Below are 27500 nucleotides of genomic sequence, written 5' to 3'. Positions count from 1 at the left end.
TACAGACGGCTGACAAATTAAAGGAAAAACCAACATAAAGTGTCTCAGTGAGGTGTTGGACCACCAGAACAGCTTCAGTCCACCTCGTTACTGATCCTACAGTCTCTGAACATCACTGTTCATAAAGATCTTCCTCATGTGGTGCTGTGATGATGGTGGTGGAGAGGATCAATAACATCATTGATCATGTGATGATGGTGGTGGAGAGGATCAATAACATCATTGATCATGTGATGATGGTGGTGGAGAGGATCAATAACATCATTGATCATGTGATGATGGTGGAGAGATCTGGTCGACTAAAATCGTACATAATCTTCAACTAATCGATTAGTCACGCGCGGGGGGGTGGGGGGGGGACAGTAAACTCCGCAGCCACACATATCAATACATCTGAATACACCCCCGATGTTTTCACAGGTAATTTGTTAGTCTGTCGCTCCCACCGCAGGAAATAATGGATTAATCCTGGAAAGATGTTGATGTAGCACTTCTCTCCTCCTCCGTAAGCAACACAGAGATTATTCGACCAATGAGAATTTATTCGGACGAGAGCATATCGACCCACTAATGGACCAGTTGACCGGCAGACTACAGCCCTACTGGTGACTGTGAAGGTCATAACATGTGATTCACATCATTTAATACTCATCAAACCATCATCGTCATCCTGGAAGAGACCACTCCCATCAGGACTAGACCCCCTCACTGTAGGGGTCCAGTACCCAGACCTGGACTAGACCCCCTCACTGTAGGGGTCCAGCACCCAGACCTGGACTAGACCCCCTCACTGTAGGGGTCCAGCACCCAGACCTGGACTAGACCCCCTTACTAGGGATGCAAGATATTATCAGCACGTCATCGGTATCGGCCCGATAAAAGCTCTATAATGAAATATCGGCATCAGCCATTTCGGCCGATTTGTTGTCGTCTCCTCCGCCGCCTGACCGTGCTTCCCTCCACGGACTGTTTCACCCTGACGGTCCCGGTGTTTCCTCCGCAGGCTCCACTTCACTCAAGCAGCAGGTCTGACGGGCAGCTGATTGTGGAACTGTGATGAGGTCAGATGAGAAGGTGGTAGAGTGGTGACACGTGGAGGAAACACCGGGACCGTCAGGGTGAAACAGTCCGTCGAGGAGCTGCTGTGTTCGGCTGCACAGATAGGAAACACCTCGGCTGACAGGATGTACCGCTCTGTTTGGAAAAAGAATCTTTTTGGTTTATAACGGCGGTTGTCAACCAGCGTATTAGGTGCATTACTGCCACCTTCTGCTCCGGATGAGGACCAGAGATTAAATCCTGCACATTAATCCTGTCTGTCTAATAAACTCAATGAAAACTCTACTGCTGCTCCCACTTGGCAGGTTCATTAAAGTTTTAATGCTGAGTTCCTGAAGTCCAGTCTTCCTCAGTTCTTCCTTCATATATTGTCTTTCTGGATCAGACTTACTGCAATCTATGCTGCAAGCATAACAGTCTCCTCAGCCAGCTGGAAAAAAATATTTGGAAATATCGGATATCGGCAAAAAATCCAATAGCGTGCATCCCTACCCCTCACTCTAGCAGTCCAGCATTGAGACCTGGACCAGACCCCCGCACTATAGGGGTCGGGTATTCAGACCTGGACCGGACCCCCTCACTATAGGGGTCGGGTATTCAGACCTGGACCAGACCCCCTCACTATAGGGGTCGGGTATTCAGACCTGGACCAGACCCCCTCACTACAGGGGTCCAGCATTGAGACCTGGACCAGACCCCCTCACTATAGGGGTCCGGTATTCAGACCTGGACCAGACCCCCTCACTATAGGGGTCCGGTATTCAGACCTGGACTGGTCTCTAGGTGTCACCACACGTGCACTCGCCCACCTTCTCATCTGACCTCATCACAGTTCCACATCTCTGTAGACCAGAGCCTGGATGGTTTTTGCACCAGTGAACCCTCAGACATGCATTCATGTTTGTAATGAGAGGTTTATGTGCTGCAGCCTGCTGGACGTCCTCGCTGACAGTCTGATCTCGTCCTGCAGTGATATTCAGTCGCCTGAGGAAGAGCTGCTCTTCTGTTTTTCCTCACACAAATGCACAAGCATCATGGTCATCACACATGCTGTCGACCAGTTTCTGCTCCTGTTTACTGATGTCTTTCCTTCCTAAATGCAGATGTCACTTTAGTCACTGCTCTTATTGAAACACGAGCCATCTGCGCCCCAACAATGAACTCTTTCACTTACATGTTCTCCTTTTGCCATCTTGATATAAAATCAGAATCAACTGGACCTGCTCAGTATTTGGAGAAGGTCTGAAGACATTAGAAACAAAGTAACAGCCAAACATGGTCAACGTAAAGGTTAGATCATCTGCAAAGAGCTCGATGTTCCTGTGACCACTGCTGCTGATATTATTAAGAACTTTAAGGCTGATGGAGCTGCAGCCGACATCTCTGGACGTGGTCACAAGAGGAAAACTGTTTGAATGTTGGAAAAAGAACCAAAGAAAACTTCAATACAGATTCAAGCTGATCAAGTTCAAGGTACAATAGTTTCACTGTCTGAATGAAAACGGGCTCCATGGGAGAAGACCCAGGAAGACCCCACTTCTAAGAGGGAGACACAACAAAGCCAGACTGGACTTTCACACCAACCCAGATGCTTACAGAAGAAAAGATGAAACCTTCAAAGAAAAGAGCAGCATGTCTACTGTGAAACATGGAGGAGGCTCCGTGATGTTTTGGGTTGTTTTGCTGCTTCATGAATCTGTGCAGAACAATGAAATCAGACTATCGAGGCATTTTGGAGGGAAACATGCAGCTCAGTGTCAGAATGAGTCTTCCAGCAGGATAATGACCCCAAACATACATCAAAACGCAGCCAAGAGAGGATGAGAAGAAAACATTGGAGCGTTTTGAAGCGGCTGCTGAGTCCTGATCTGTGAAGAGAAGTCTGGACCACCAGTGAAGAAGAGTAGAAACCTGATTCAGAGTTACAGGAAGAGCTTGACTCCAAAGGCTGAGCTACTAAATATTAAGTTAATGATCAATATTTATATTTTTGGCCATTTTCTTTTGTTTTATTGTATTAAATGATGTGTTATGACATACATTATATTTATTGATTATTTCTAGGTGACAGGGCTCCAGAAGCAGCTCAGAGAGCGGACTGACAGGACCGACAGCCTATCAGAGCAGCTCAACACCTCAAAAACCCGCGTCCAGGACCTGGAGAGCCAATCAGAGGAGAAGGCCAACATCATCAAGAGTCTGACACAAGAAGTGGAGCATCTTAGACAGGAAGTCAAGGTTCTCTTTCTTCTTCTCTTTGATTGATTGATTGATCTGCAGCGATTCACAAATTCAACAGGAGGGGCGGAGCAGCGGCGCTGTTGAGCAGATGATTGATTGATGAATTGTTTCAGGAGGGGGAGGGGCGGAGCAGCGGTGGCGTTTTCCACGCCACCATGGAGCAGCTGAAGAAGGAGAGCCAGGCAGCGCTGGAGAGATCGGCTCAGAAATCCCATCAGATGGAGGAACTGCAGAGAGAGAAGATCCAGCTGGAGGAGACGCTGACTCACAGGTACACCTGTCGCTGATCAGGTTGTATTGATCATATACGTAGCCTGGACAAATAACATATTTTGGTGATTGAAGTAATGTAAAAACAGCTTCTCTAGGATATAGAAGAAAACAATATTCAGTAATTAGTAATTAGTAGTCAATAACCAATAATCGGTAGTCAATAATCAGTAATTAGTAGTCAATAATCAGTAATCAGTAGTCATTAAGGTCTAACGAGCTGGGACTTCAGAACTCTCATTGTGCCACAATGATGTTTTATTTTTTTAATTAAAGTCAGTAATGATGCATTAATGTTTGCTGATATTGTGTTTTATGTTCCACATCCTGGAGAAGCTGTTTACATCATTTTAATCTCCTCCTGCAGTGAGAACACGTGTCACCGGCTCCGACAGGAGTTAGCCAATCAAAAAGCAGAATTCTCTCGTCAGCTGCAGAGCCTCAGGGCGGAGCTTGAGTCTGAGGGCGGAGCTCTGCGAGGGAGACTGGAGGAGAAAGAGAGACAAGGTGAGAATTTAAACTTCATATTGATAATCTGAACATCGATCAATCATAATGATCTCTAATATGTGACAGCTAAGCAGATTAACCACAGCTGCCAGTAATCATCGTCTGATGTCATTTCCTCTATTAATCAATAAAACGTCTGATATTAATGATGCATATAAATCACTTCATCACCTTCATCAGTTAACTGTCAGATATGTGAAGGGACAGCAGGTGCATGTAAAGGGTTCTTCTTCTTCTTCTTGTGATTCTGTTATTTATTTCCTGTTCTGATGTCGGAGGGTAAACAAGGTCAAAGTTCAGAAACTTGATGTAAACGTTTGTAGAAATGCTGCCTGCAAGTCAAAACTCAGGGCTTCGACCGGCGCTGAACACGTCAGCTCATCACATGTCCATAAACATGTTGCATACATTTATTAACTGTGTGTGTGTTGAAGCAGAGCTGCATGGACTTCTGTCAGAGAAGCAGAATCTTCTAGAAGAAAGTCTCAGACAGATGGAGATCGTCAGACGAGGTGAAATAATGTTTTATTGATGAGATGAATCTGAACTCTGAGATGTTTGGTTCATTTCTGTTTCTTCTCTCTGACAGAGCTGGAGCGTCTGAAGGAGAACCTGCAGACGAAGGAGGAGGAGGAGGACAACCTGCAGACGAAGGAGGAGGAGAACCTGCAGACGAAGGAGGAGGAGGAGAACCTGCAGACGAAGGAGGAGGAGGAGAACCTGCAGACGAAGGAGGAGGAGAACCTGCAGATGAAGGAGGAGGAGGACCTGCAGATGAAGGAGGAGGAGGAGGAGAACCTGCAGAGGAGGGAAGAGGAGGAGGAGAACCTGCAGAAGAGGGAGGAGGAGGAGGAGAACCTGCAGAAGAGGGAGGAGGAGGAGAAGGAGAATCTGCAGGGGAGGGAGGAGGTGGAGGATGAGGGGAAGCTGTCAGTGGTGGAGGAGCTGAAGCAGGAGATTCAGAGACTGCAGGAGAGGAGGGAGGAGCAGGGGAGGAGCAGGAGGAGGAGCAGAGAGTTTGAGGCTGTGAAGAGAGAGATGGAGAGACTGCAGAGACTGAAGGAGGAGAGAGAGACTCAAACACAGGTGAGAATCAGATAAACACTGGAGCTCCTTTCACACCTGAACCCTGAAAAACCCTGAAAAACCCTGAAAAGACCCAATAACTAACCTGATAACTAACCTGATAACTAACCCTGACCCTGAAAAACCTGATAACTAACCCTGACAACTAACCCTAACCCTAACCCTGAAAAACCCTGAAAAACCCTGAAAAGACCCAATAACTAACCTGATAACTAACCTGATAACTAACCCTCATAACTAACCCTCATAACTAACCCTGATAACTAACCTGATAACTAACCCTGATAACTAACCTGATAACTAACCCTGATAACTAACCTGATAACTAACCTGATAACTAACCCTGATAACTAACCTGATAACTAACCCTCATAACTAACCCTCATAACTAACCCTCATAACTAACCCTAACCCTGAAAAACCCTGAAAAGACCCGATAACTAACCCTGATAACTAACCCTGACCCTGAAAAACCTGATAACTAACCCTGACAACTAACCCTAACCCTGAAAAATCCTGAAAAACCCTGAAAAACCTGATAACTAACCCGATAACTAACCCTAACCCTGAAAAACCCTGAAAAGACCTGATAACTAACCCTGATAACTAACCTGATAACTAACTCTAACCCTGATAAACCAGATAACTGACCCTGATAACTAACCCTGATAACTAACCATAACCCTGATAAACCAGATAACTGACCCTGATAACTAACCATAACCCTGATAAACCAGATAACTGACCCTGATAACTAACCCTAACCCTGATAAACCAGATAACTGACCCTGATAACTAACCCCGATAACTAACCCTGATAACTAACCCTGATAAACCAGATAACTGACCCTGATAACTAACCCTGATAACTAACCATAACCCTGATAAACCAGATAACTGATCCTGATAACTAACCATAACCCTGATAAACCAGATAACTGACCCTGATAACTAACCCTAACCCTGATAAACCAGATAACTGACCCTGATAACTAACCATAACCCTGATAAACCAGATAACTAACCCTGATAACTAACCCTGATTACTAACCCTAACCCTGATAAACCAGATAACTGACCCTGATAACTAACCATAACCCTGATAAACCAGATAACTGACCCTGATAACTAACCATAACCCTGATAAACCAGATAACTGACCCTGATAACTAACCATAACCCTGATAAACCAGATAACTAACCTCGATAACTAACCCTGATAACTAACCCTAACCCTGAAAAACTTGATAACTAACCCGATAACTAACCTTAACCCTGAAAAACCCTGAAAAGACCCGATAACTAACCCTGATAACTAACCCTAACCCTGATAACTAACCCTGATAAACCAGATAACTGACCCTGATAACTAACCATAACCCTGATAAACCAGATAACTGACCCTGATAACTAACCATAACCCTGATAAACCACATAACTAACCCCGATAACTGACCCTGATAACTAACCCTAACCCTGAAAAACTTGATAACTAACCCAATAACTAACCTTAACCCTGAAAAACCCTGAAAAGACCCGATAACTAACCCTGATAACTAACCCTAACCCTGAAAAACCCTGAAAAACCCGATAACTAACCCTAACCCTGATAAACCAGATAACTGACCCTGATAACTAACCCTGATAACTAACCATAACCCTGATAAACCAGATAACTGACCCTGATAACTAACCATAACCCTGATAAACCAGATAACTAACCCTGATAACTAACCCTGATAACTAACCCTGATAACTAACCCTAACCCTGATAAACCAGATAACTGACCCTGATAACCCCGATAACTAACCCCGATAACTAACCCCAATAACTAACCCCGATAACTAACCCTGATAACTAACCCTAACCCTGATAAACCAGATAACTGACCCTGATAACTAACCATAACCCTGATAAACCAGATAACTAACCCTGATAACTAACCCTAACCCTGATAAATCAGATAACTGACCCTGATAACTAACCATAACCCTGATAAACCAGATAACTAACCCTGATAACTAACCCTGATTACTAACCCTAACCCTGATAAACCAGATAACTGACCCTGATAACTAACCATAACCCTGATAAACCAGATAACTAACCCTGATAACTAACCCTGATAATCAACCCTAACCCTGAAAAACCCTGAAAAACCAGATAACTAACCCTGATAACTAACCCTAACCCTGATAAACCAGATAACTAACCCTGATAACTAACCATAACCCTGATAAACCAGATAACTGACCCTGATAACTAACCATAACCCTGATAAACCAGATAACTGACCCTGATAACTAACCATAACCCTGATAAACCAGATAACTAACCCCAATAACTAACCCTGATAACTAACCTGATAACTAAACTATTCTGTAACACTTTGCTTTCCTGATCACTTCCTGAAAGACGCTGCTGTTCTTCTGTTGATTCCTCAGTGAGCGTTTCGTCTCTCGGTCTTTTACTTAAAGAGTTTTTAAGAAAGATTCTAATATTCTGATCTGTAGTTGGACACAAAAGTTCACACCTAAAATTAATCTGTCACTTAAAGAATTGTTTTTTGATTTTCCTTTTGAAATTCATCAATTATGTCTACTGTGTACTATGATGATGATCAATTATGTCTACTGTGTACTATGATGAGCGGGAGCTTCCCTGTGTCTCCAGTCAGTGTTAGCATGCTAATGTTAGCAGAGCTGAGACAATCACCAGATGATTTTCTGATAATTGATCAGTCATTTAAAGCTGAGTGCAGGACTTTTGTCTCCTACTTCTGGCAGAAGTAGGAGACAAAAGAACCTCCTTCCTGCAGCCGTCAGATCATCAAGTTCATCTCTTTGTCTTGTTTTGTTTCCAGTTGGCAACCTCTACTTCTTCTTCTCTGTTTACTAGCAGATCATTTAAGTGTATTCTGCCATCTTCTGATGAAACGATGCGCAGCTTAGTTTGCTTTTGCTTCAAATCCGTTGATGGAAATGCTCCCAACTCACATTTTCCTTTTGCAACAGTTCAAAAGTTTAAAATTGTGAAACTCGGCTCATAACAGCAGCGTTACGGTCAGGCTGCGGCTCCAGAGGATCAGCTGGTTGTCCTGTAACCGTTAGATCGGTGGTTTGATCCTCAAAGTGTCCTCGAGAAAGATGCTGAACCATCGGTGTGTCTGTGTGTGGGTGTGTGTGTCTGTGTGTGTGTGTGTGTGTGTGTGTAGAGCATGCTCAGGTCTGGTGGGCGTGTCCAACAGACTGTTCCTGCGTCTCCTCTGAGGTCCAACATGGCTGACAGGAAGAAAACCCCCAAAACTTGCGGGAGGAAGAGGAAGAGCTGTGAGGTGCAGGTCTGTGATTCATGTTGTTAAAGGAACATTTCATCATTTTTAAAGGATCATTCTGCTGATTTTCATCAGTTTTCTTCCTGTTTGGATCTAATAACAAGTATTATATGTGTGTATCAAAGCCTGATATCTGATTCCGCTGTTGTTGTCCAGTTTGTGGACTAACCCCTAACCCCCCTCTCATCTACCTGAAGTTCATTGTTTCAGTTATTATTAGTAGTCATATTTCTATTATTAATTCTATTATTATTGCTGTTATTCTGCTTCTCTGTGTCTCCGTCCTTCTTTCTCTCTCAACCCAACCGGTCGAGGCAGACAGCGCCACCTAGAGTCCGGTTCTGCTGGAGGTTTCTTCCCGTTAAAGGGGAGGTTTTCCTGCTGCTGCTCTGTTGGGTCTCTGTAGATTAAAGAGTTCGGTCTAGATGCTCTATGTGGAACGAGACCTGAGATCACTTCTGTTATGATTTAGCGCTTATAAATAAAACTGAACTGAATTGAAGTGAATGAATTCCTACTAAAATCACACCTGTGTGTTTCAGGACCTGGTGTTCAGTGAGAACAAGAGAAACAGACTGAGAGGAAACACACGAAACAACAAACAGGTGAGTTTCTGTTGAGTTACCGCTAGTGGAAAAAGGTTTCAGAGTCACAGATCTGCTCTTCTTTATTCCACACATTCGTCTTCCGTTATGCTTTTAATGCAGCAGCTGGAAACAGATAGTGACATCATTCAGTGTGAAGAGATTGTTACCTCCAATAAACCTCCATAAATCCACTTAGAAAGCTTTGTTCAGTATCACAGTAATCCAGTGACAGTTGTCTGTTCATCCATTTACGCTGCTAACAGCTGATTGATTGATTGATTGGCTTTAAATGGAGACAGTTACTGTTTCCAGTGTGGTTAAATATGTGAATCTCTGTCTTCCTCTGTGGTGAAGGAGCAGAAAGACGGGACTCTTCAGAAGATTGGAGAGTTGATCCACAGCTCGCCCTCCATCCTGAGCAGCAAAGGTGAGTCATGTGATTCCCTGTGAATATAATTATACAAGTTATACAAGTTAAAATCACATTTGTGATTAGGAGTCGGACTTCCTCAGTGTTAAACAGACCAGGTGTCGCCAAACCGGCCGGAACTGAAATCTGACTGGATCATAAAAGATGCGTTTCCTGTTTGTCTCAACACAACCAGATAAAGTCGTTTTCCTGTAAATAAGCAGCCGGAGAGACGGAGGGAGACGTGTCTTTCTCTTTGACCTTTTAGAAACAAAAGCCAACATCTGCCTCTGACCGCTCCAGCTGTGCTGTGATTGGCTGTTAGTGTGGTTGGACTCACAGCGGGAGCCAGCTGAGGGCGCTGCTCCGCTCAGTCTGTGAAGGTTGTTTAAAGTGTTTGTTTCACGTTAGCAGACATTACTGCACCAGCAGAGGGAAACACTGGACTGTTTTTGGGTCTGTTTGTTTTCTGATCTTCTTCTTCTGTAGCTAAAACCATCATCGGTCTGGTCAGTGGACACCCGGTGGAGAAAGAGACGGTTACTGCGGCAACCAAACCCAGACGAGGACGGAGGAAGCTTTATAAGACGGGCGTCTCGTCTCCGCTGCTCGACTCTCCACACCAGGTCAGTGTGTAGAGCTGCAACAATTAATCAATTAGTCACTCAACAGAAAAATAATCTCCAACTACTCGGATAATAAATTTGTTTTGAATCATTTTTTAAGAAGAAAAGTCCAAATTCTCTGATTGCAGCTTGTTAAATGTGAATATTTTCTGGTTTCTCTCTGTGACAGTAAACTGAAGATCTTTGTAGACGTCGACTTTAGGAAACATTGATCCCCATTTTTCACCATTTGGACCAAACAAGTAATCAATTAATCAAGAAAATAATCAGCAGATTAATCAATAATGAAAATAATTGTTAACTGCATCTCTAATTAGCAGCTGTCTCTCGGTTTAACGGGTTTATCACAAAGCTGGCATGGTAACTAATACTAAACAGTTAATCTGAGCTGACCAATCGGATCACTGGAAACAGAAGTCCTGAGTTTACAAGATCAATATATATTTTTATTTGTCATTCTGGTTTGAACAGTTAATGATCAGCTGCAGTTTCTGTCATCATAAAAAGATTTTACTGTGATCAATAACTAAACACAATCAATAAAAATAAACTTCTGTTGTCTTTTATTAATATTTAATTCCAGTTGGACACTTCATCTGTTGAACTTCACCAACACACAGCAGCTCATTTTACACACTTTCATTGTGTTTATGTAGTTTAATGGTTCAGTATAGATCCAGTATCTCAGTGTGAACACGTGTTAAACTGGTTGAATATAGATGTATCTCAGTGTGAACATGTGTTAAACTGGTTGAATATAGATCCAGTGTCTCAGTGTGAACACGTGTTAAACTGGTTGAATATAGATGTATCTCAGTGTGAACACGTGTTAAACTGGTTGAATATAGATGTATCTCAGTGTGAACACGTGTTAAACTGGTTGAATATAGATGTATCTCAGTATGAATACGTGTTAAACTGGTTGAATATAGATCCAGTGTCTCAGTGTGAACATGTGTTAAACTGGTTGAATATAGATCCAGTGTCTCAGTGTGAACACGTGTTAAACTGGTTGAATATAGATCCAGTATCTCAGTGTGAACACGTGTTAAACTGGTTGAATATAGATCCAGTATCTCAGTGTGAACACGTGTTAAACTGGTTGAATATAGATCCAGTATCTCAGTGTGAACACGTGTTAAACTGGTTGAATATAGATCCAGTATCTCAGTGTGAACACGTGTTAAACTGGTTGAGTATAGATCCAGTATCTCCGTGTGGTTCTGATTCGTATGAACATGTTAGTGTTGGCAGTGAAGATGTAAACAAACGTTTTGTTGCTTGTTTGTGTTTGAGTGAGAAAAGTATTGATGACGTTTGAAGGCTGCAGTCATTGAACGCTTTCTGTGTGAAGAGTTTGAACATGTGGACTCAGTATTGATCCTGCAGGAAACTGATCAGAAACATCTGTAAATACATCATCCATGGTTTTGATGACATCACATGAACGCGTTCATTCCTGGAAGCGAATTAACGGATCCGGTCGATGAGCGGCGTCATGTTGGACATCCAGCCGAGCTCGGGTGTGTGTGTGTCATGTTTAACGGTGTGTAACGTCGTGTTTTGTGTGTTCAGATGTCGGCAGCAGCAGAGGAAAAGGAAAGCGATCACCTCATCATCAAAAGACAGCTGCGCTCCAAGACCTGCAGGAAGTGACATCATCATGATGTGACGACACTACAGTGAATCTGTTTAATTTGTAAATATTTGTACAGTTTCTGTCTGATTTTAGTTCTTTAGTTTTTGTGATTTGAGGATCATTTTTGTTGCTGGGGATCAATAAAGAGCTGAAGAGCAACAATTAAAAATGAAATGAATTCCTGCCTGCTTCACTTTACCGCTGGAAAATGTCTCTACGGTGGCTGAGAAGGTCCAAAAGTCTCAAACAATCTGCTAACTCAGGAAACAGCAATGAGACTTTTAACTTCAAAACACTTTAACGAGTGAAAAACAGAAATATTCTTTATTGGTTAACAGTTCATGACTTTACATAACGATGTATTAATTATAATATTTGTATATTAGTAGGAATATATTTAACAGAGAGATACAGGATGATGCATAAATTATTTGCACAAGATTCAAATTGACAGACGAGATTAATTAAGATTCTGACGCAGGAAGTTTTATTGCGACGTTAAATTTTTCGTCCAGGTGCAGAAAAGTGAAGCGTCACCTGTTCTGGGACTCGCTGTCATTTCCCTCTGAGTTGATTGGAGGATGATTCAGATCATGTGTTGTGCAGGGTTAGGGGACTTGGATCAGCTGGGTTTGTTCCCCTCTCGACCAATCAGGGTGTGAAGAGAGAAACTGTACATCCTGGTCACTCTGATCTTTCCTGGACTTGCTGCAGACCTCATTTGCGCAGAAACTGGTCTGTTCAGACCCTTTTAGTCTTCTTTGCTGTCGTTTTCTGAGTGAAGGTAACTTTGAGCCTTTCATGAGTGAACATTAACAACCAACTCACCTGCATCAGGGCAAAAAAAACAACCTTTATACATTATTATTGGGGAAGCATTTCTTTATTAAGGAGACATTTTTCATTGTGAGGTTGTTTCTCCAAGTAAATGTTTTTGTATTTTTTATGTGGTCGGGAACTGATTCTATCGTGATTTGTTGTCAACAGAAAATTATTTTGATAACTGGCTGAAGTTATATTTTATTTGGAGCTTTTCAGTCATGACGAACCAAGAAATAATGAAACATCTATAAACAGTCAATCATTTTTACACCTAGAAAAAAACTGCAATACATAAAATGAAAAAACAACAATTTGAGTCATAAATCATTATGTCTGATGTCATCACCAATAAAACTCCATAAATCCAGTTAGAAGCCAAAGAAAGAAAAAGCTGCTTCAGTATCGCAGTGATCCAGTTACGGTTGTCTATTCATCCATGTTACACTGCAGACAGCTGATGGTCCAAAGTTCAGCTTGTTTGATAAACAAAAACATTGTTTTTCATGTGACTTAAAAAAAACAAAAATTCACCTGATTTTCCTGTTTTCGTCTTCAAATCGGCAACTGGAATAGAAATTAAACCAAAACCAGAAAGAGTTCCTTCCTTTGTAGCTCAACCAGGAAACACTGTCAATAAACATTCATTAATATGAACTGAATATCTGGTCTTGATTAAATAATCAATGATGTTAAGCTGATTTCCAGTGTACAGTGTTTATCTGTTGAGCTGCAGTAGAAGGATCAGAATAAAACGACTGTAACGTTGAAAGATTTCTGCTTGACTTTATTAAATACTTGCATCTGCATTAAGAGAGACGCTGTGCACATTTACGCACGAGACACAGCAGCAACTTTACTATTTAAATCTTCACACGGAAAGCGGCAACACAATAATGTTTTATGTATATTTGTTCATCCTGTTATCAAACAAGTTGAACAGATGTTTGGACGGAGGAACATGGACCCACAGTCTGGATCAACCAGAACAACTTTAAAGCACAAACAAGTCAACATTTCAAGGTGTTAACTGAGTTGTGTGGTGGTTGTTAAGCTGTTATATGCACAAGATAATAATAAATCATCATCTGCATATTAACCAGAACACAGAAGATATGAGTCAGATGATGTTTTTAATTCATCATGTTTGAAACTTCAGAAGGATGATATGTACAGTAGTAACATGTTCTGTTTATCTTTCATACATTTAACATTTATTTTCATACTATAATTGGGATTCAGGAGGGTGAGTGTGAGCAATAATTCTCAATGTGATAATTTCATTTCAGTTTTGTGACAGTAGCCTATTTTCCTTTTTTAAATTCTATTCTGACCTTTTAGTAACGAAGTGATATTTTTCACTGTGTTGTGCACATTTATATAACCTGCAAGAAACAACACAAAACATTGTCATTGGCTATATGCTCATAGCATAGATAGATAGATAATCAATGGAGTTAAGCCGCTGTGCCTCATAAACGTGTACAGCATCTGTCTTAATGTGGAAACGCAGTCACCGTTTCATCTTCTTGAGTTTATCATTTCATAAACATCATTTAATCATTTATCATTTAATCTTTCAGTGTTACAGTCGTTTTAGTACCAAATTCCCTCTTTTTGTTATGATCCTTCTACTGCAGCTCAACAGGGAAACAAAAAGCGGGAAGCAGCCTAACTTTATTTAAATCTCCAGACAGGCCAGCAGGACCAGTCAGGAACTAATGTTAATTAATGTTAATTGATACAGGATCATAACAAAAAGAGAATTTGACACCATAAAAAATACTTTAATGTTGAAAGATATCTGTTTGAGGTTATTAACCACCTGCAGCAATCATCAATTTTTGTTATTTTTTAATTCACATGAAAAACATAAAAACAAAAAAATGCAAAGTATATTTGTTTATATTTATTATAAGTTGAACACAGCTTTGGATGGAGGGGACACGGACCGCTTTGGATATGTAACGTGTTTTTAATTGTTTGAGTTTGTGAATGGTGCGTTGCTTGGTCGCTTTAAATATGACAGAACTGTGTTTTTGCTTTGGAGTTATCTCCTTTCCTTTTGTAAAGGATGGTCAAGTGTACTGATGCTAAAGGAGATTAGAAAGGAAGCTTTGAAGCACCTTTCCTCAGCAGTTAGAGAACTGGACCAGCTCTTATCATGGCTGCCACTTAGGCACGTCCGGGTTAGTTCACTCAGGAACCTTCCTGAACAAAATGACGGTTAGGGTTAGGGGGGCGGTTATTCGACCGCAGCCTATTTGACCTGCAGCTGACATTACAACAGACCATCTGATGAGCTTTCTGGGCTCATTTAGTGTTTCTGTGGTTTGGTTGGTTTAAACAGGCTGATATGTTGCTGTCAGCATGTTTCCATCTGTCAGATCAGTAAAAAAAAAAAAGACTCATCTCATATGAAAATAATTGTTAGTTGCAAGTGTTGTAAAGGTTATACATGTTTAAGTAAAATGTGATTTATGTGGAGCAACACTGAAAGGGAATCAGCTGGTTTCAAGGAAATGTGATTAGAGGATTTAAGTTGCAACAGAAAACATCAGGTCTTCTGAGAAAAAGTGTCTGACATATTTTAATCAAAACTTTTATGAATCTATTCAGAATTCAGTGTTTAATTCTTTAAATGTGAAGCTTTAATCTGAGAGGATTTAAAATAAACAGGAAACAGATGTGGCTTTGACAGAATGTGCTTTAATTTACTGACTTTTACAAAGAAAACAACAAACTTCATGTTTTTCTGAAACGATGGACATCTGTAACAATCTTAAGACGACACACTGAAATGTTTTAAAGTGACATACAGGTGGAAGAGAAAACGCAAGATACAGTCGATCCATGAGAACAGACAGAGTCTAACGCTTCATTTAACCAGGTTTATGTTTTCATTACAGTCACTGTTTCTGTAACTTAAAGCACATGAAAACTCATCTGTAGTGCATGAAATATTCATGATCTAAGAAGCAGAAATCACAGTTTAAAAACCATCTTTAGATATATTTAAGTTTAATGGGCACAAACTTGGGAAATTTGATCTTATTTTATCGGCTCAGAGGAAAAACAAACTTGTTGTGCAAAAGAACAAAACCAAGTTCAGTTCAGGACATCATCGCTGAAAAGAAGACAACGCTTCTTAGACTCAATAGGAACACGTCTGAACTCTCTAACCTGCAGACAGTTTGTTTCTGTGTTAATCAATACCTGAGTTAGGAACTGAACACGTCATTGGTCGTCTGACCTTCACTGAAAACATGAAACTATTCTCCTGACAGACACGAGTCCATCTTCCCATCAGCAGCAGCACCAAACAACTACATCAAGTCCTGACACGTTCAACTTGTTCATAAGACTAATTAATAACTGACACAATCAACCCTTTCATAAAACTAATCAATAACTGAATGATCAAGGCTTCTTTTCCAAAAACTACATAAAACATATTTGGCTTCATTCTTTTGTTTTGTTTCTTTGAGCTGAGATCAGAGAATCATTTTGGACATCTTACTTTGAGAAATATTTACATTTTCCTATAAAACCATTTTTTAAATTAAACTATAGAGAAGTTCTCAAATGTTAAATGTCTGAACATAAGCAGCCGCGCAAGAACTTTCTGCGGGTGCCTGATGCAGCTTTAAATTAGTGCTAAATTAGACTTTTGGCATCAACACAACTCAGTACCGTTCAGTGAGCACCTGAAACCTTCTTATGTCAATCAACCCAAACTGTTCAAAGTCTGTCAGGGTTCAGGTTGGGGTCAGGTCAGGGGTCAGGTTGGGGTCAGGTCAGGGGTCAATGTCAGGCAGTGGCTGTTTGTTGTGAAGTTAATTTCCTGTGTGTCAGCATTACAAACATCCCAACGTGTGTGATGATATCATCTCATCCTCTCAATGTTCCCAACGGTTACCACGGGAGACAAGCTGAGGATGAGGCTGCAGCTTAAAAATGAAACAAAAGAACAATGAGGTGCTTTGCTGAGTGGGAGCTTCCAGGATGTTTTTCTCAGGGATAAGAACATAAAATATTAGACTGGCCTTCAAAATAAATCGGCACAACTCATCTTCTCTGAGCTACGAGTCGACAGCTGCGCTGACTGCCTCCTTGTTGAAGGAGACAAAGCAGTTTGATTGGTCAGACAGACTGAGGGGGAGGGGTTTGTGCTCAGAGTGCTTGGAGTCCTTGGAGACGGCAGTCACATGACTCCTCCTGTGGCAGCGGCGGCAGCGGCGTATTCCGGTGGTGGTGGAGAGGATGAGCGCACTGGCCAGCAGGGCGGTGCCGCTAAGGAAGAAGGTGGCTGTGTAATTTCCTGTGATGTCAACCAGCCAACCTGCAGCAAGAGAAGAAGAGTTTCAGTTCTGACATCACCCACCCTGATGATGTCATAGTGATGTCATCAGGGCTATCTTCTTACAGGAAGTCTGTTATAAACTGGAGGTATTTGAAGGAAGTATCTGTAGCTTCTGATTGGTCCAACAGTCTCTTCCAGCAGCCAATAAATCGCTTGTTTAAAAGTTGTTGCTCTGCTGTTAATAAGAAACATCTTCATTCAGTGACCTTGTGACTCTCCAAAGATATTAAACAACCAGCATATTTTTGGTGTTTTTGCTTTACAAAAAATGACAAAAACAACTATTCAATTATCAAAATAAATGCTGATTAATTTTCTGTCGATCGACTGATTAATCGCTGCTGTATCTTGGGAAATTTGATCTTATTTTATCGGCTCAGAGGAAAAACAAACTTGTCATGCAAAAGAACAAAACCAAGTTCAGTTCAGGACATCATCGCTGAAAAGAAGACAACGCTTTTTAGACTCAATAGGAACATGTCTGAACTCTCTAACCTGCAGACAGTTTGTTTCTGTGTTAATCAATACCTGAGTTAGGAACTGAACACGTCATTGGTCGTCTGACCTTCACTGAAAACATGAAACTATTCTCCTGACAGACACGAGTCCATCTTCCCATCAGCAGCAGCACCAAACAACTACATCAAGTCCTGACACGTTCAACTTGTTCATAAGACTAATTAATAACTGACACAATCAACCCTTTCATAAAACTAATCAATAACTGAATGATCAAGGCTTCTTTTCCAAAAACTACATAAAACATATTTGGCTTCATTCTTTTGTTTTGTTTCTTTGAGCTGAGATCAGAGAATCATTTTGGACGTCTTACTTTGAGAAATATTTACGTTTTCCTATAAAACCATTTTTTAAATTAAACTATAGAGAAGTTCTCAAATGTTAAATGTCTGAACATAAGCAGCCGCACAAGAACTTTGAACAAAATAAAGTCTAAAACTGGCAACAAATATGATTTTAATCAGGAACTCTGTGGATGGTTTTGTGGAGTTTGTTGCTTTTTAGGCATAAAGTGTGATGCTGCCTGATGCAGCTTTAAATTAGTGCTAAATTAGACTTTTGGCATCAACACAACTCCATACTGTTCAGTGAGCACCTGAAACCTTCTTATGTCAATCAACCCAAACTGTTTAAAGTTTGTCGGGGTTCAGGTTGGGGTCAGGGTCAGGATCAGATTAGAGGTTAGAGGATTAATCGCTGCTGTATCTTGGTAACTTTGATCTTATTTTATCTTGTGAATCTCAGATGTTGGATGATCCTTGAAAGCACCATGTTTTTGAACAGTAAAATTCTTTTATAAGTCATTTATCTGATTTAAGGATTATTTAAAATTGAGGACAATGAGCCTCCCTCACCTCCGATGGGTGGGCTGACCAGGTAGGGAATGGCATGCAGGAAGTAGACCACGCCCAGAGCTGAGGACAGATATGGGGCTCCCACCACATCTGATGTCACTACGGGAATCAGCGCCACATAGGCGCCGTCGAAGTAACCATAGAGGACAGCGAAGGGCACAAGGAGTGTGAAGGAGTGCAGCAGCGGTGTGAAGAGGCAGCACAGACCCTCCATCCACACTGAGAACACGTAACATGCCACACGGTGCGGCTTCAGACACCTGCAGTCAGAGAGACAGGTTTCTATTTATCATGTGCTGTCAGTAGATTATTGTGTGCTGTCAACTAATCAATGCAGCTCTAGTGGTAACGCATTTGAGGCTGTTTGGCTAAAAGCCCCAGAGGAAGAATATCTTTTGTAAATATAGAAATTGTTATACCTTAATTACAACAAAAACAAAACATAAAAACACCTTCACCACTGACCAATCACTGCGCAAATCGTACCTCCTGTCCGTCAGCCAGCCGAAGGTAATGTTCCCCACGATGTCGATGACTCCCAGGATGGACATGAGGAACGCAGCGTGCTGGTGGCTGACACCCATGCTCAGGGCATAAGGCACCAGGTAGACGAAGGGGAGGCTGCAGCCACTGGCCAGGAACAAGAAGGACACAGCGAGGCCCAGGAAGTCCGGCAGGAGCAAAAACTGGTACTCCTGACTGGACAAGAAGAAGGAGCTGAAGCCCCGCCTCCTCTGCAGCTGAGGAGCATGGCTTCCTGGCAGTGGAGGCAATGATGTCAAAGATGGCACCAAGGACATACCCGATGACAAAAGGCTGTCCCCAGATTCTTTAGAGAGTTTTGTGGCGAGCTCGGTGTCAAGCGAGGAGACGTTACCTGTGTCAGTAGACAGACAGGTGAAGATGAGGATGATGACCTTTTCTGTTTGGGAACCTTTTGGTTTTGAGTATTTTTATGCAACTTAAACTTAAAAGAAGAGAAAATCACGATTGACTGACTGATGACTGACAGGATTCATGTCTGACAGACTCTAATCTGTGAATGTAACAATCAATTATTGTGTTGTAAGCAACCTGTTTATCTGCACCTGAATAATGTGTTCATACTTGCAGGATTTACAGGCCACGCCTGCAAGGATTTGGTAACCAGTTATAGGAAAATGAGGTGGCATAACCAACAAACTAATTCATCATCACAAAAATACTCTGAAATTAAATAGTATAAACTATATGACATACTACTATGTACAGTATACTACTACAATAAAAACTGTTAAAGGGACTAAAATACTTGGATTAGAGTTTTATTAGAGTTTCCAGATATAAACTCTTGTGTATAACTGTACGTACATTAATAGGTGTCAGGCTGCATGTGATAGCAGATAAACTGGGAGTACTTGTAGTACTATGGTTGAACTGGTACTACAGATGTTTTACTATGACTGCAAGTGGAGGTACGAGTGCTAAATGTACTAGCGGTACTCACTGTGAAAAGAAGTGATAATAAGCAAGCACATATAACAAATGGAAGATTTTATCTCATCACCAAGTCGCTCCTCCCCTGTTGGCGCCCTCTCCTGCCCCTTTTCCTCCCGCACTGTGATTGGTCGCAGCAGTGCTCCACAGATGCAGAGGTTGCCCACAAAGGCACTGAGGATAAGCAATGCCCCCCTCCATGAGTACAGTTCAATGAGCAGCTGCACTGCCGGTGCCAGCACAAAAGTGCCAATCCCGCTGCCTGACATGGCGATACCATATGCCAATGCCTTCCTCCGCTGGAAGTAACAGCCGACCATGGCGATGGCTGGAGTGTAGCAGAGAGCAAAACCCAGACCTGAAATCCAGGACATTTTTATAAAGTGAGGACATTTTTGTTAAGTGAGGACATTTTAAAAGAAGAGGCTCAGGATCAAGGTTAGGAGATGTGTTGTTGACCTGTCAGGACTCCCATGCTGAAGTAGAGCGTCTCCAGGCTGTTGGTGAAGGAGCTGAGCAGGAGGCCGCAGGAGGAGAGGAGTCCACCAAGCATCACCGACACCCGACAGGACCAGCGGTTCCCCACCAGGCTGCCCACTGGAGCTGTGTCAGTATATGTTTCAAGAGTTTTCAGACTTGTTTGGTGAGCACCGGAGTCTTCTCCTCTTTTGAACTGCAGTTAACCAAAGTTGGTCATTCTGATCCGCTTTATTGTATTTTAATTTAGTGACCCCCTGGTTTTAACGGTTCTTTTATCTGAATTCAGTGATATTTTATCCTCCATCATAAGGTTGGACAGAGTTATCACTGTTTGTGATTTTAATATGCATGTGGATGACATCTCTTGCAGCTTTGCTGCAGCTTTTGAACAAGGCACGGTGTTGTGTTCTCATGCGGACACAGTGTCTCTAGTTCAATCTTTTAACATACATTGCTCCTCTGTTTTGGATAAAGTGGTCCTTGTAAAATGCAATTTGTCCCCTCCATAAATTCATCCCCCTGGTTAAATGATGCTATTTGTTGTTTCTGGCATAAATGTTGGAGGGTAAAGCAACTGTGGAAATCCACTAACTAGCATGTTCACCATCTTTACTACAAAGACCTTTTAACAAAGTTAAATGATATGATTAAAGATGCAAGGGCTTCTTACTTTTCCAATTTTATCTCCGCCAGTAAACACAACTGCAAAGTCCTGTTTGACACTATTAACAACATTGTCACTCTGGTACCTCCAGATGTGCCTGTTTTGCCAAATAAGGATTCCAGCAATTTTTTTCTCCTTCTTTGTTGATTATATTAGAGATGTCAGAGCTAGTATGCTTTTCAGCCGTAAATTCTGGACTGTTTTTCTCCCATTTCCCTCCAAGACCTCACTGAACTGGTGGGTAGTTTGAGATCCTCCTCCAGTCCTGTGGATATTTTACCCATGTCTGTGCTTAAAAATGCACTTGGGTCTATTGGTCCATGCCTGGTTTCTATTACAAATAGCTTCCTGCTATCTGGTTGTGTCCCAGCTTACTTCAAACATGCAGTTGTTCAGCCCTCCCTGAAAAAAACTAACCTTGATCCACACAGTCCCAATAACTACAGGCCTATGTTCAAGCTGCCTTTTATTTCTAAAATTTTAGAGAAAGTTGTTGCCAAACAGCTCACTGCTGTCTTGACTGCACACAATATTTTTGATAAATTACAATCAGGTTTCCATCAGAAGCATTCCACCGAAACTGCTCCTCTCAGAGTTTCCAATGACATAATGATGTCTTCTGATGTGGCTGAGTGCTCCATTTTAGTGCTGCTGGATCTTAGCACAGCTTTTGACACTGTGGATCAAAGAATAATGATTGAAAGGCTCAGGCAGTGTGTGGGTGTCTCAGGGAGCCCCCTGGACTGGTTCTCCTCCTTCTTCTCAGATAGGACATTTTCTGTGTCTCTTGGTCTTTACACGTCTGAAACTACTGCTCTTTCCTGTGGTGTACCTCAAGGTTCCATTTTGGGTCCTATTCTATTTGCTCTATATATGCATCTCTTAGGTCAGGTTATCAGCAAATGTAGTGATATTTCCTGTCAATGTTACGCCGACAATATTCAGCTCTATGTGTCTTTTAAGCCTGATAATTCCAATAAACTGTCTGTGCTGCATGGCTGTCTGACTGCCATTAAGGACTGGATGTCAAACCACTTCTTACAGCTTAATACCGACAAGACAGGTTCTTATCATAGCCTCAGATAGCATAGCTCCAAAGGTTGCTCAGAGTATTGGGTCCCTTTCCACAGCTGTTCAGTCTAAATTAAGTAACCTCAGTGTTATATTTGACCAGGCGATGCAATTTGATCAGCATATTAAATCATTGACCCGTACATGTTTTTTCCACCTAAGAAATATTGCCAAACTCACATCTGTCGTACCACAACCGGACCTAGAATGTTATTATTCACACTTCCATATCATCCCAGCTGGACTATTGTAATTCCCTTTTCACCTGTTTCAGCAAGTCATCTCTGAACCGTCTACAGATGGTCCAGAATGCTGCTGCAAGGCTGTTAACCAGGTCCAGCAGGATGACTCACATCACAGTTCTTCACATTGGCTTCCCATCAGGTTTAGGATTCAGTTTAAGGTTCTTGTTTTTACATATAGAGCCCAGCATGGACAGGCACCAGAGTACATCAGCGATCTTATCCATCTCTATATCGCCAGTAGGTCACTTAGGTCCTCTGACCAGGATCAACTGGCTGTCTCTTGCTTTCAACTGAAAACTAAAGGTGATTGTGCCTTTGAGGTTGTGGCTCCAACACTATGGAACTCTCCTCCTTCAGACATTCAGTCTGCAGTCTCTGTAGAAGCTTGTAAATAGCAACTGAAAACCCATCTTTTCAATTGGCCTTTGTCTCACCTTAAGATGTTTAGTGATTGTGTTTTGGTGTACACTGAGACTACTTTTACTAGTCAGAAGATCAGCAAAGTAGTAATATAGTTTATAAGAGTATTAGTCAGTAGGATTCATCCTCTGGGGACCTGAATGTTTCAACAAAATGTCCTAACAATCCATCTGGTAGTTGAGATCTTTCAGTCTGAACCAAAGTAATGGGCAAATAGACGGACTTGTCTTCTAGTGCCACGACAAGGTCAACTTTGTTAGTTGTTTATTGAAATATCTCAACTATTGGATGTGTTGCTGTGAAATTTGGTTCATACATTCATGTTCCTCTCAGAATAAATTTTAATAACTGATCCTCTGACTTTTCATCTACTGGTCAATACTTGATTCTTCTTGTTAGATCTTCTTGCTTAGGGAATCACTTATGCCACATTGAGTACTACTATCACTACTTGTAGTCCCAGTATTGTACTTGCCAGAGCAGTACAGTGACTGTCCTGTGTGAGTACTGACCACAGAGCATGGTGGTGCAGTCCACCAGGCTGTGGATCCACGCTGTAGTTGAGTAGTCGGCTCCAAAGTGAGCCTGAAACTCCACAAAGAAGATGGAGACACACCTGCAGATACACAGGAAGTAACAGCAGCCAGTAAATAATTGATTATTAGTTATTGGAACAGAACAAACATTCACATGAGCAGTGTGAAAAGACACACACTGTGGACAGTCAGGTGTGTGTCTGTTATATGTGCTGAGATGTTATGTATTGTATAACAATGACATGTAAACACACACAAACCAGTTTCAGCTGATTTCTGTTCTGGACTTCAGGGAAACTCTTCCTGTTATGTAACTGGTTTGAGTGAGAAACAGTGAACTCAGTCCACACGTTGCACACTGGTGTCTTTGGGAACGAACTGAGAATGCATGTAGAAACACTGATAAAATATCTGCAGTAATGTGCAGATGTTTTAGGCACTTAAGATGTTGAGATTCCTCTACATAATGCACGACAACAAGCCCAAACATCCAGTCAGAGTCATACAGGACTATCTACGGCAACAAGAAGAACAAGGAGTCATGCAATAGATGGTCTGGCCCCCACAGAGCCCTGATCTCAACATCATGGAGTCAATCTGGGATTAAATGAAGAGACAGAAGCAGCTGAGATGCCTAAATCTATATATACTGTAACATACTGTATGCGTACATCATATAAACTATTCATGCATCACTCTAAACTTAATTCAAAGTACATGGACAATCCTGGACATTTTCTTAGTAATATACACCTGACTTGCACTAATGTACAGTGTATTATGACATATTAACATAATTTAACAGTGTATACTCAGAAAATAGTATATTCTAGTCATGGTTATATCTAGTTTCAATTTTATTTATTCTATTTATTTTCATATTTGAGTTAGTCTATTCTGTAATTGTATATAAATGTAGCCCTACTTGTATTTGTTTATCTACTTCATTGTTTTTGTATTTTGTATGTCAAGTGGCTGCTGTAACAGTTGAATTTCCCTGTGGGATTTATTACGTACTCTAAAACTTTTGCACAGCTTTGTATATCTACAGCAACTTCAGCAGTCTTTGTCTCTGCAGGTAAATGTGTGAGATAAGTCAGAGCAGGGAGCAGGAGCTGATAAAGACAGAAACAGGAAGAGATCTGGGGCAAGAGGAATTGAGGAAACAGCTGGATCAGTTGACAGTCTGCAGCTCTTTAGTTTCTCTTCATGTCTTGGAGTTTGCATTTTCCAGTGGTGGAAGAAATACTCACACTCACATCATACTCATACTTCAGTAAAAGTACATAAGTATTATGAGCTTGATGTAGTTAAAGTATTGCAGTAAAAGTAGTGGTTTGGTCCCTCTGACTGATATATTATTATATATGACATAATTAGATTATTAATAGTGAAGCATCAGTGTTAGAGCAGCATGTTACTGTTGTAGCTGCTGGAGATAAATGCAGTGCAGTAGAAGTAGAAAGTAGGGCCCCCCTGCTATTGTCAATCAAACACAGACAGCAGACTCTCATTGAAGACTTGTATTCAATATTTGACTCAAAAATTAAAATCCAAAATAGACTTCTTTTATAGAATTAAAGGATGTCTGTCTTCTTCAAGCCATAAAACTATTGTGCAGTTGACCTTAATGTCTGTCCTTGTTCAACTCCCACTTCACAACTCTGAAAGTTCAAGGAAGTTTGCTGTGGTCATGTTAGAGAGAATGTGAAACCATTATTTGTTCCAGTGTCATTGTCTGTCACACTCACACTCACTCTGCATCCAAAATAAAACAGTAAACATAGTGGAGCATTTGTGTTCACTACTTGTTTCTAATGGAAACTAAACAAAAGTTACTGCAGGTTTAAAGTGTTACTATAATATATAATGACAATGACAGTGTCCATTTTTCTGTACAATGAATACTTTAAAAACACTTTTGTATTTACAGGACTCTTACTTGTAATGGAGTATTTTTATTGTAAAAAATCACTGACAGTGAGCATGTTGTTTACCATCAGCTGAAAGCTAACCTGTGTGTGTGTGTGTGTGTGTGTGTGTGTGAGGCAGAGAAAGAAGTGTCGACAGAAACAGAAGTTTGCTCTTGTCATCACATTAGTAAAACGAGCTGGATGGAAATAAATGGCGCTCTGAGTTTAACTATTCATAGACTGTCTGACCCACTGTAGGTGTTATAGTTATAGGAGTACTGTAGGTTGTCACAATTCCTGCTTAGGGCCTGTGTGTGTTTCTCTTGCCATTTCTGTTTCTGTCTCTACCTTCTATGTGTCCAGCAGATGCCCCCAGACTGTCCTTCCTGGTCACCACACCCACCTGCTCATCTGTTCCCACTCAGTAACTGTCTGCATCTGCTTTCTAGGTTATGTTTTTTATTGTTTCCTTTAATTCATTAATTGTTTCCTGTTTTATTTTAAAATACTCAACTCTCCTCTAGTTTCAGATACTTCACTTCCTGCTCCTGTGTGTTTCCTGCCTTTGTGATTGCATATTCTGCTCCGATAAGTTTGACTCGTCTCTCATTATCCTTCTCCCTCTAGTGTATTTAGTTTGTGTGTTCTCCTCTTTCAGTGCCAGTTCATCTTTGTATCCAGTGTCAAGTGTTTCAGTCTTTTTTCCTAATGTCTAGTTTTCCTGGTATTTGCTTTGTTTTTCTTGAACCTTGCCTTTGCTTTCTCCTTTTCAGATTTTGTTTGCCTGAGATTTGACTGACTTGCCGTTAAAGCATGTCAGACTGTGTTTTTGGATTTCTCATTAAAAGCCTTTCTCATTTAGCTTTCCGGTCTGTAGAGTCTGCATTTGAGTCCTCCACCTGTCTGCCCTGTACAGCCACTTGTCAGATAGGTGTTGTGAGGCTGTTGTGTTGAGGATTACAGATCTGTCATTACAGAGGAATTTAGTTCAGTTTAGGAACCTGTTTCTGAGAGAACGGACCTGTTTAAACTTGTCTGACTTCTTTACACACACACACACACACACACACACACACACACACACAGAGCTGTCCTTTATCAGCTCCACCTGTGCTGAGTCCTGCTTTCCTGATAAAGACGTTCATGCAATCAAACCTGTTTTTACCACTTCCACCAGCATGTGTGTGAACATAATCTATCTTTATGAGGACTGCTGTGAGTTTTAGACCTTAGAAGTGAGGACATTTGGCCCTCAAGCTGTTTGACAGTTCAGATTTGGTTTTAAGATTCTGTTTAGGGAATACATACAATAAAGATCCTCACAAGGGCAGAAATACAAATGTGCATTACCTGGTCACTGCTCGTGTGCAGACTGTCACCATGAAGCAGCAGCCGACGATCACCCAGCCCCAACCGCCATCCGGAGACGACACCTTCCCATGGACCATTGCTGCAGCAGCAGACTGAACCAGACCCCCTGAGCCTCTCTCTGGTCCTGGTCCTGAAATCATGTGGTCACAGAAAATGAATGGACAAATGAGTTTGTCTTGTGGAGTTATCCTTGTTTGCTGCTTCACCCACAGTTTGTTGGAGGATGTCAGTTATTCTAAGGTGTGGAGGTGGATTTGTCCCTCGAGGCTGACTCCTTACCTGTCAGAGATACAGGTGAGGTCTGGAGTCACTACTTGAGTGAAGAGAGCAAAAAAGGAGTTAAAGGAGAACAACTTGTGGTTTGCACCCTAGAGCTCTGTCTCTGTCTGAAACTTCAGTCAATAAGTCACCAGCTGACCCTCAATCATTAACTGACCTCTCTATGTGAACTCTGGCAGTGATGAGATATTAACCAAGTGCACCCACATCCACAGGAGCGTTTTATTTCCAACATGTGTCCTCTAACATCAGCCAGTCATCTGCTCTGCCTCGAACCAAGTGCTACCTCCTTTATAGCATCAACAACATGTACAGCCACATGTAAATTACATAGGGAGTGCTTCATTCTTGATACCCGACACCCTTCCTCTCCCCTGGACTGAGCGGCTTCTCCTGTGAGGACGGTCCTGTGTCAGGTGTCAGAAAAGAAGTGAACTCTGAGAGACAAGACAGTATTTATGTCCTACAGCTCAGAGTGTTTATTTATGTCCTGAGACATGTTTACTGTCAGAGGGGCAGTAGGTCAGGACAGACATTTCTCCCGGGTAGCTGATTCCAGTAATGTAGATCAGAATGATGCAATATAACTTAAAAATAAAGACTCCAGTAATCCAGAGTAAGGAGAAACTCTGAAACTACATTTATACAAAGCACTCAACTCAGCAACAACACATAGCTCTACAGGTATGTCTAACTGTACTGCTGTGGGTGGGGTGCACCTGAGGGTT

General features: G+C 41.5%; 2 protein-coding genes across 6 annotated transcripts in view; one reads left to right on the top strand and one right to left on the bottom strand.

Moving 5' to 3' along the window:
* The window catches only part of LOC137178788 (kinesin-like protein KIF20B), a 17113-nt gene extending 5177 nt beyond the window's left edge, over positions 1-11936 (top strand). For both annotated transcript variants that reach the window (XM_067584011.1, XM_067584010.1), the window contains exons 9-18: positions 3124-3297; positions 3414-3571; positions 3938-4077; positions 4518-4592; positions 4670-5166; positions 8382-8507; positions 9044-9106; positions 9443-9515; positions 9987-10123; positions 11699-11936. In XM_067584011.1, the coding sequence (XP_067440112.1) occupies positions 3124-3297; positions 3414-3571; positions 3938-4077; positions 4518-4592; positions 4670-5166; positions 8382-8507; positions 9044-9106; positions 9443-9515; positions 9987-10123; positions 11699-11779 (1524 nt within the window). In that variant the 3' untranslated portion in view covers positions 11780-11936. The remainder of the gene's footprint in view (positions 1-3123; positions 3298-3413; positions 3572-3937; positions 4078-4517; positions 4593-4669; positions 5167-8381; positions 8508-9043; positions 9107-9442; positions 9516-9986; positions 10124-11698) is intronic.
* Positions 11937-15270: 3334 nt separating this feature from the next.
* Positions 15271-27500, bottom strand: part of LOC137178789 (monocarboxylate transporter 12-B-like) — a 12351-nt gene continuing 121 nt past the window's right edge. Inside the window, exons 1-8 of one of the 4 annotated variants that reach the window (XM_067584014.1) lie at positions 26773-27500; positions 26473-26623; positions 23186-23289; positions 20253-20396; positions 19804-20151; positions 18804-19194; positions 18318-18577; positions 15271-16923 (exon numbers count right to left, since the gene is read on the bottom strand). The exon at positions 26773-27500 is cut by the window's right edge and continues 121 nt beyond it. In XM_067584014.1, the coding sequence (XP_067440115.1) occupies positions 16664-16923; positions 18318-18577; positions 18804-19194; positions 19804-20151; positions 20253-20396; positions 23186-23289; positions 26473-26570 (1605 nt within the window). In that variant the 5' untranslated portion in view covers positions 26571-26623; positions 26773-27500 and the 3' untranslated portion in view covers positions 15271-16663. Of the gene's footprint in view, positions 16924-18317; positions 18578-18803; positions 19195-19803; positions 20152-20252; positions 20397-23185; positions 23290-26472 lie in introns of all 4 variants that reach the window. The other 3 variants (XM_067584015.1, XM_067584012.1, XM_067584013.1) reach the window with 3 other exon arrangements.

Source organism: Thunnus thynnus, unplaced genomic scaffold (assembly GCF_963924715.1).
Source record: "Thunnus thynnus unplaced genomic scaffold, fThuThy2.1 SCAFFOLD_89, whole genome shotgun sequence".
NCBI lineage: Eukaryota > Metazoa > Chordata > Actinopteri > Scombriformes > Scombridae > Thunnus > Thunnus thynnus.
Note: the sequence above shows the minus strand (reverse complement) of the source record. Positions and strands in the feature narration are given on the sequence as shown.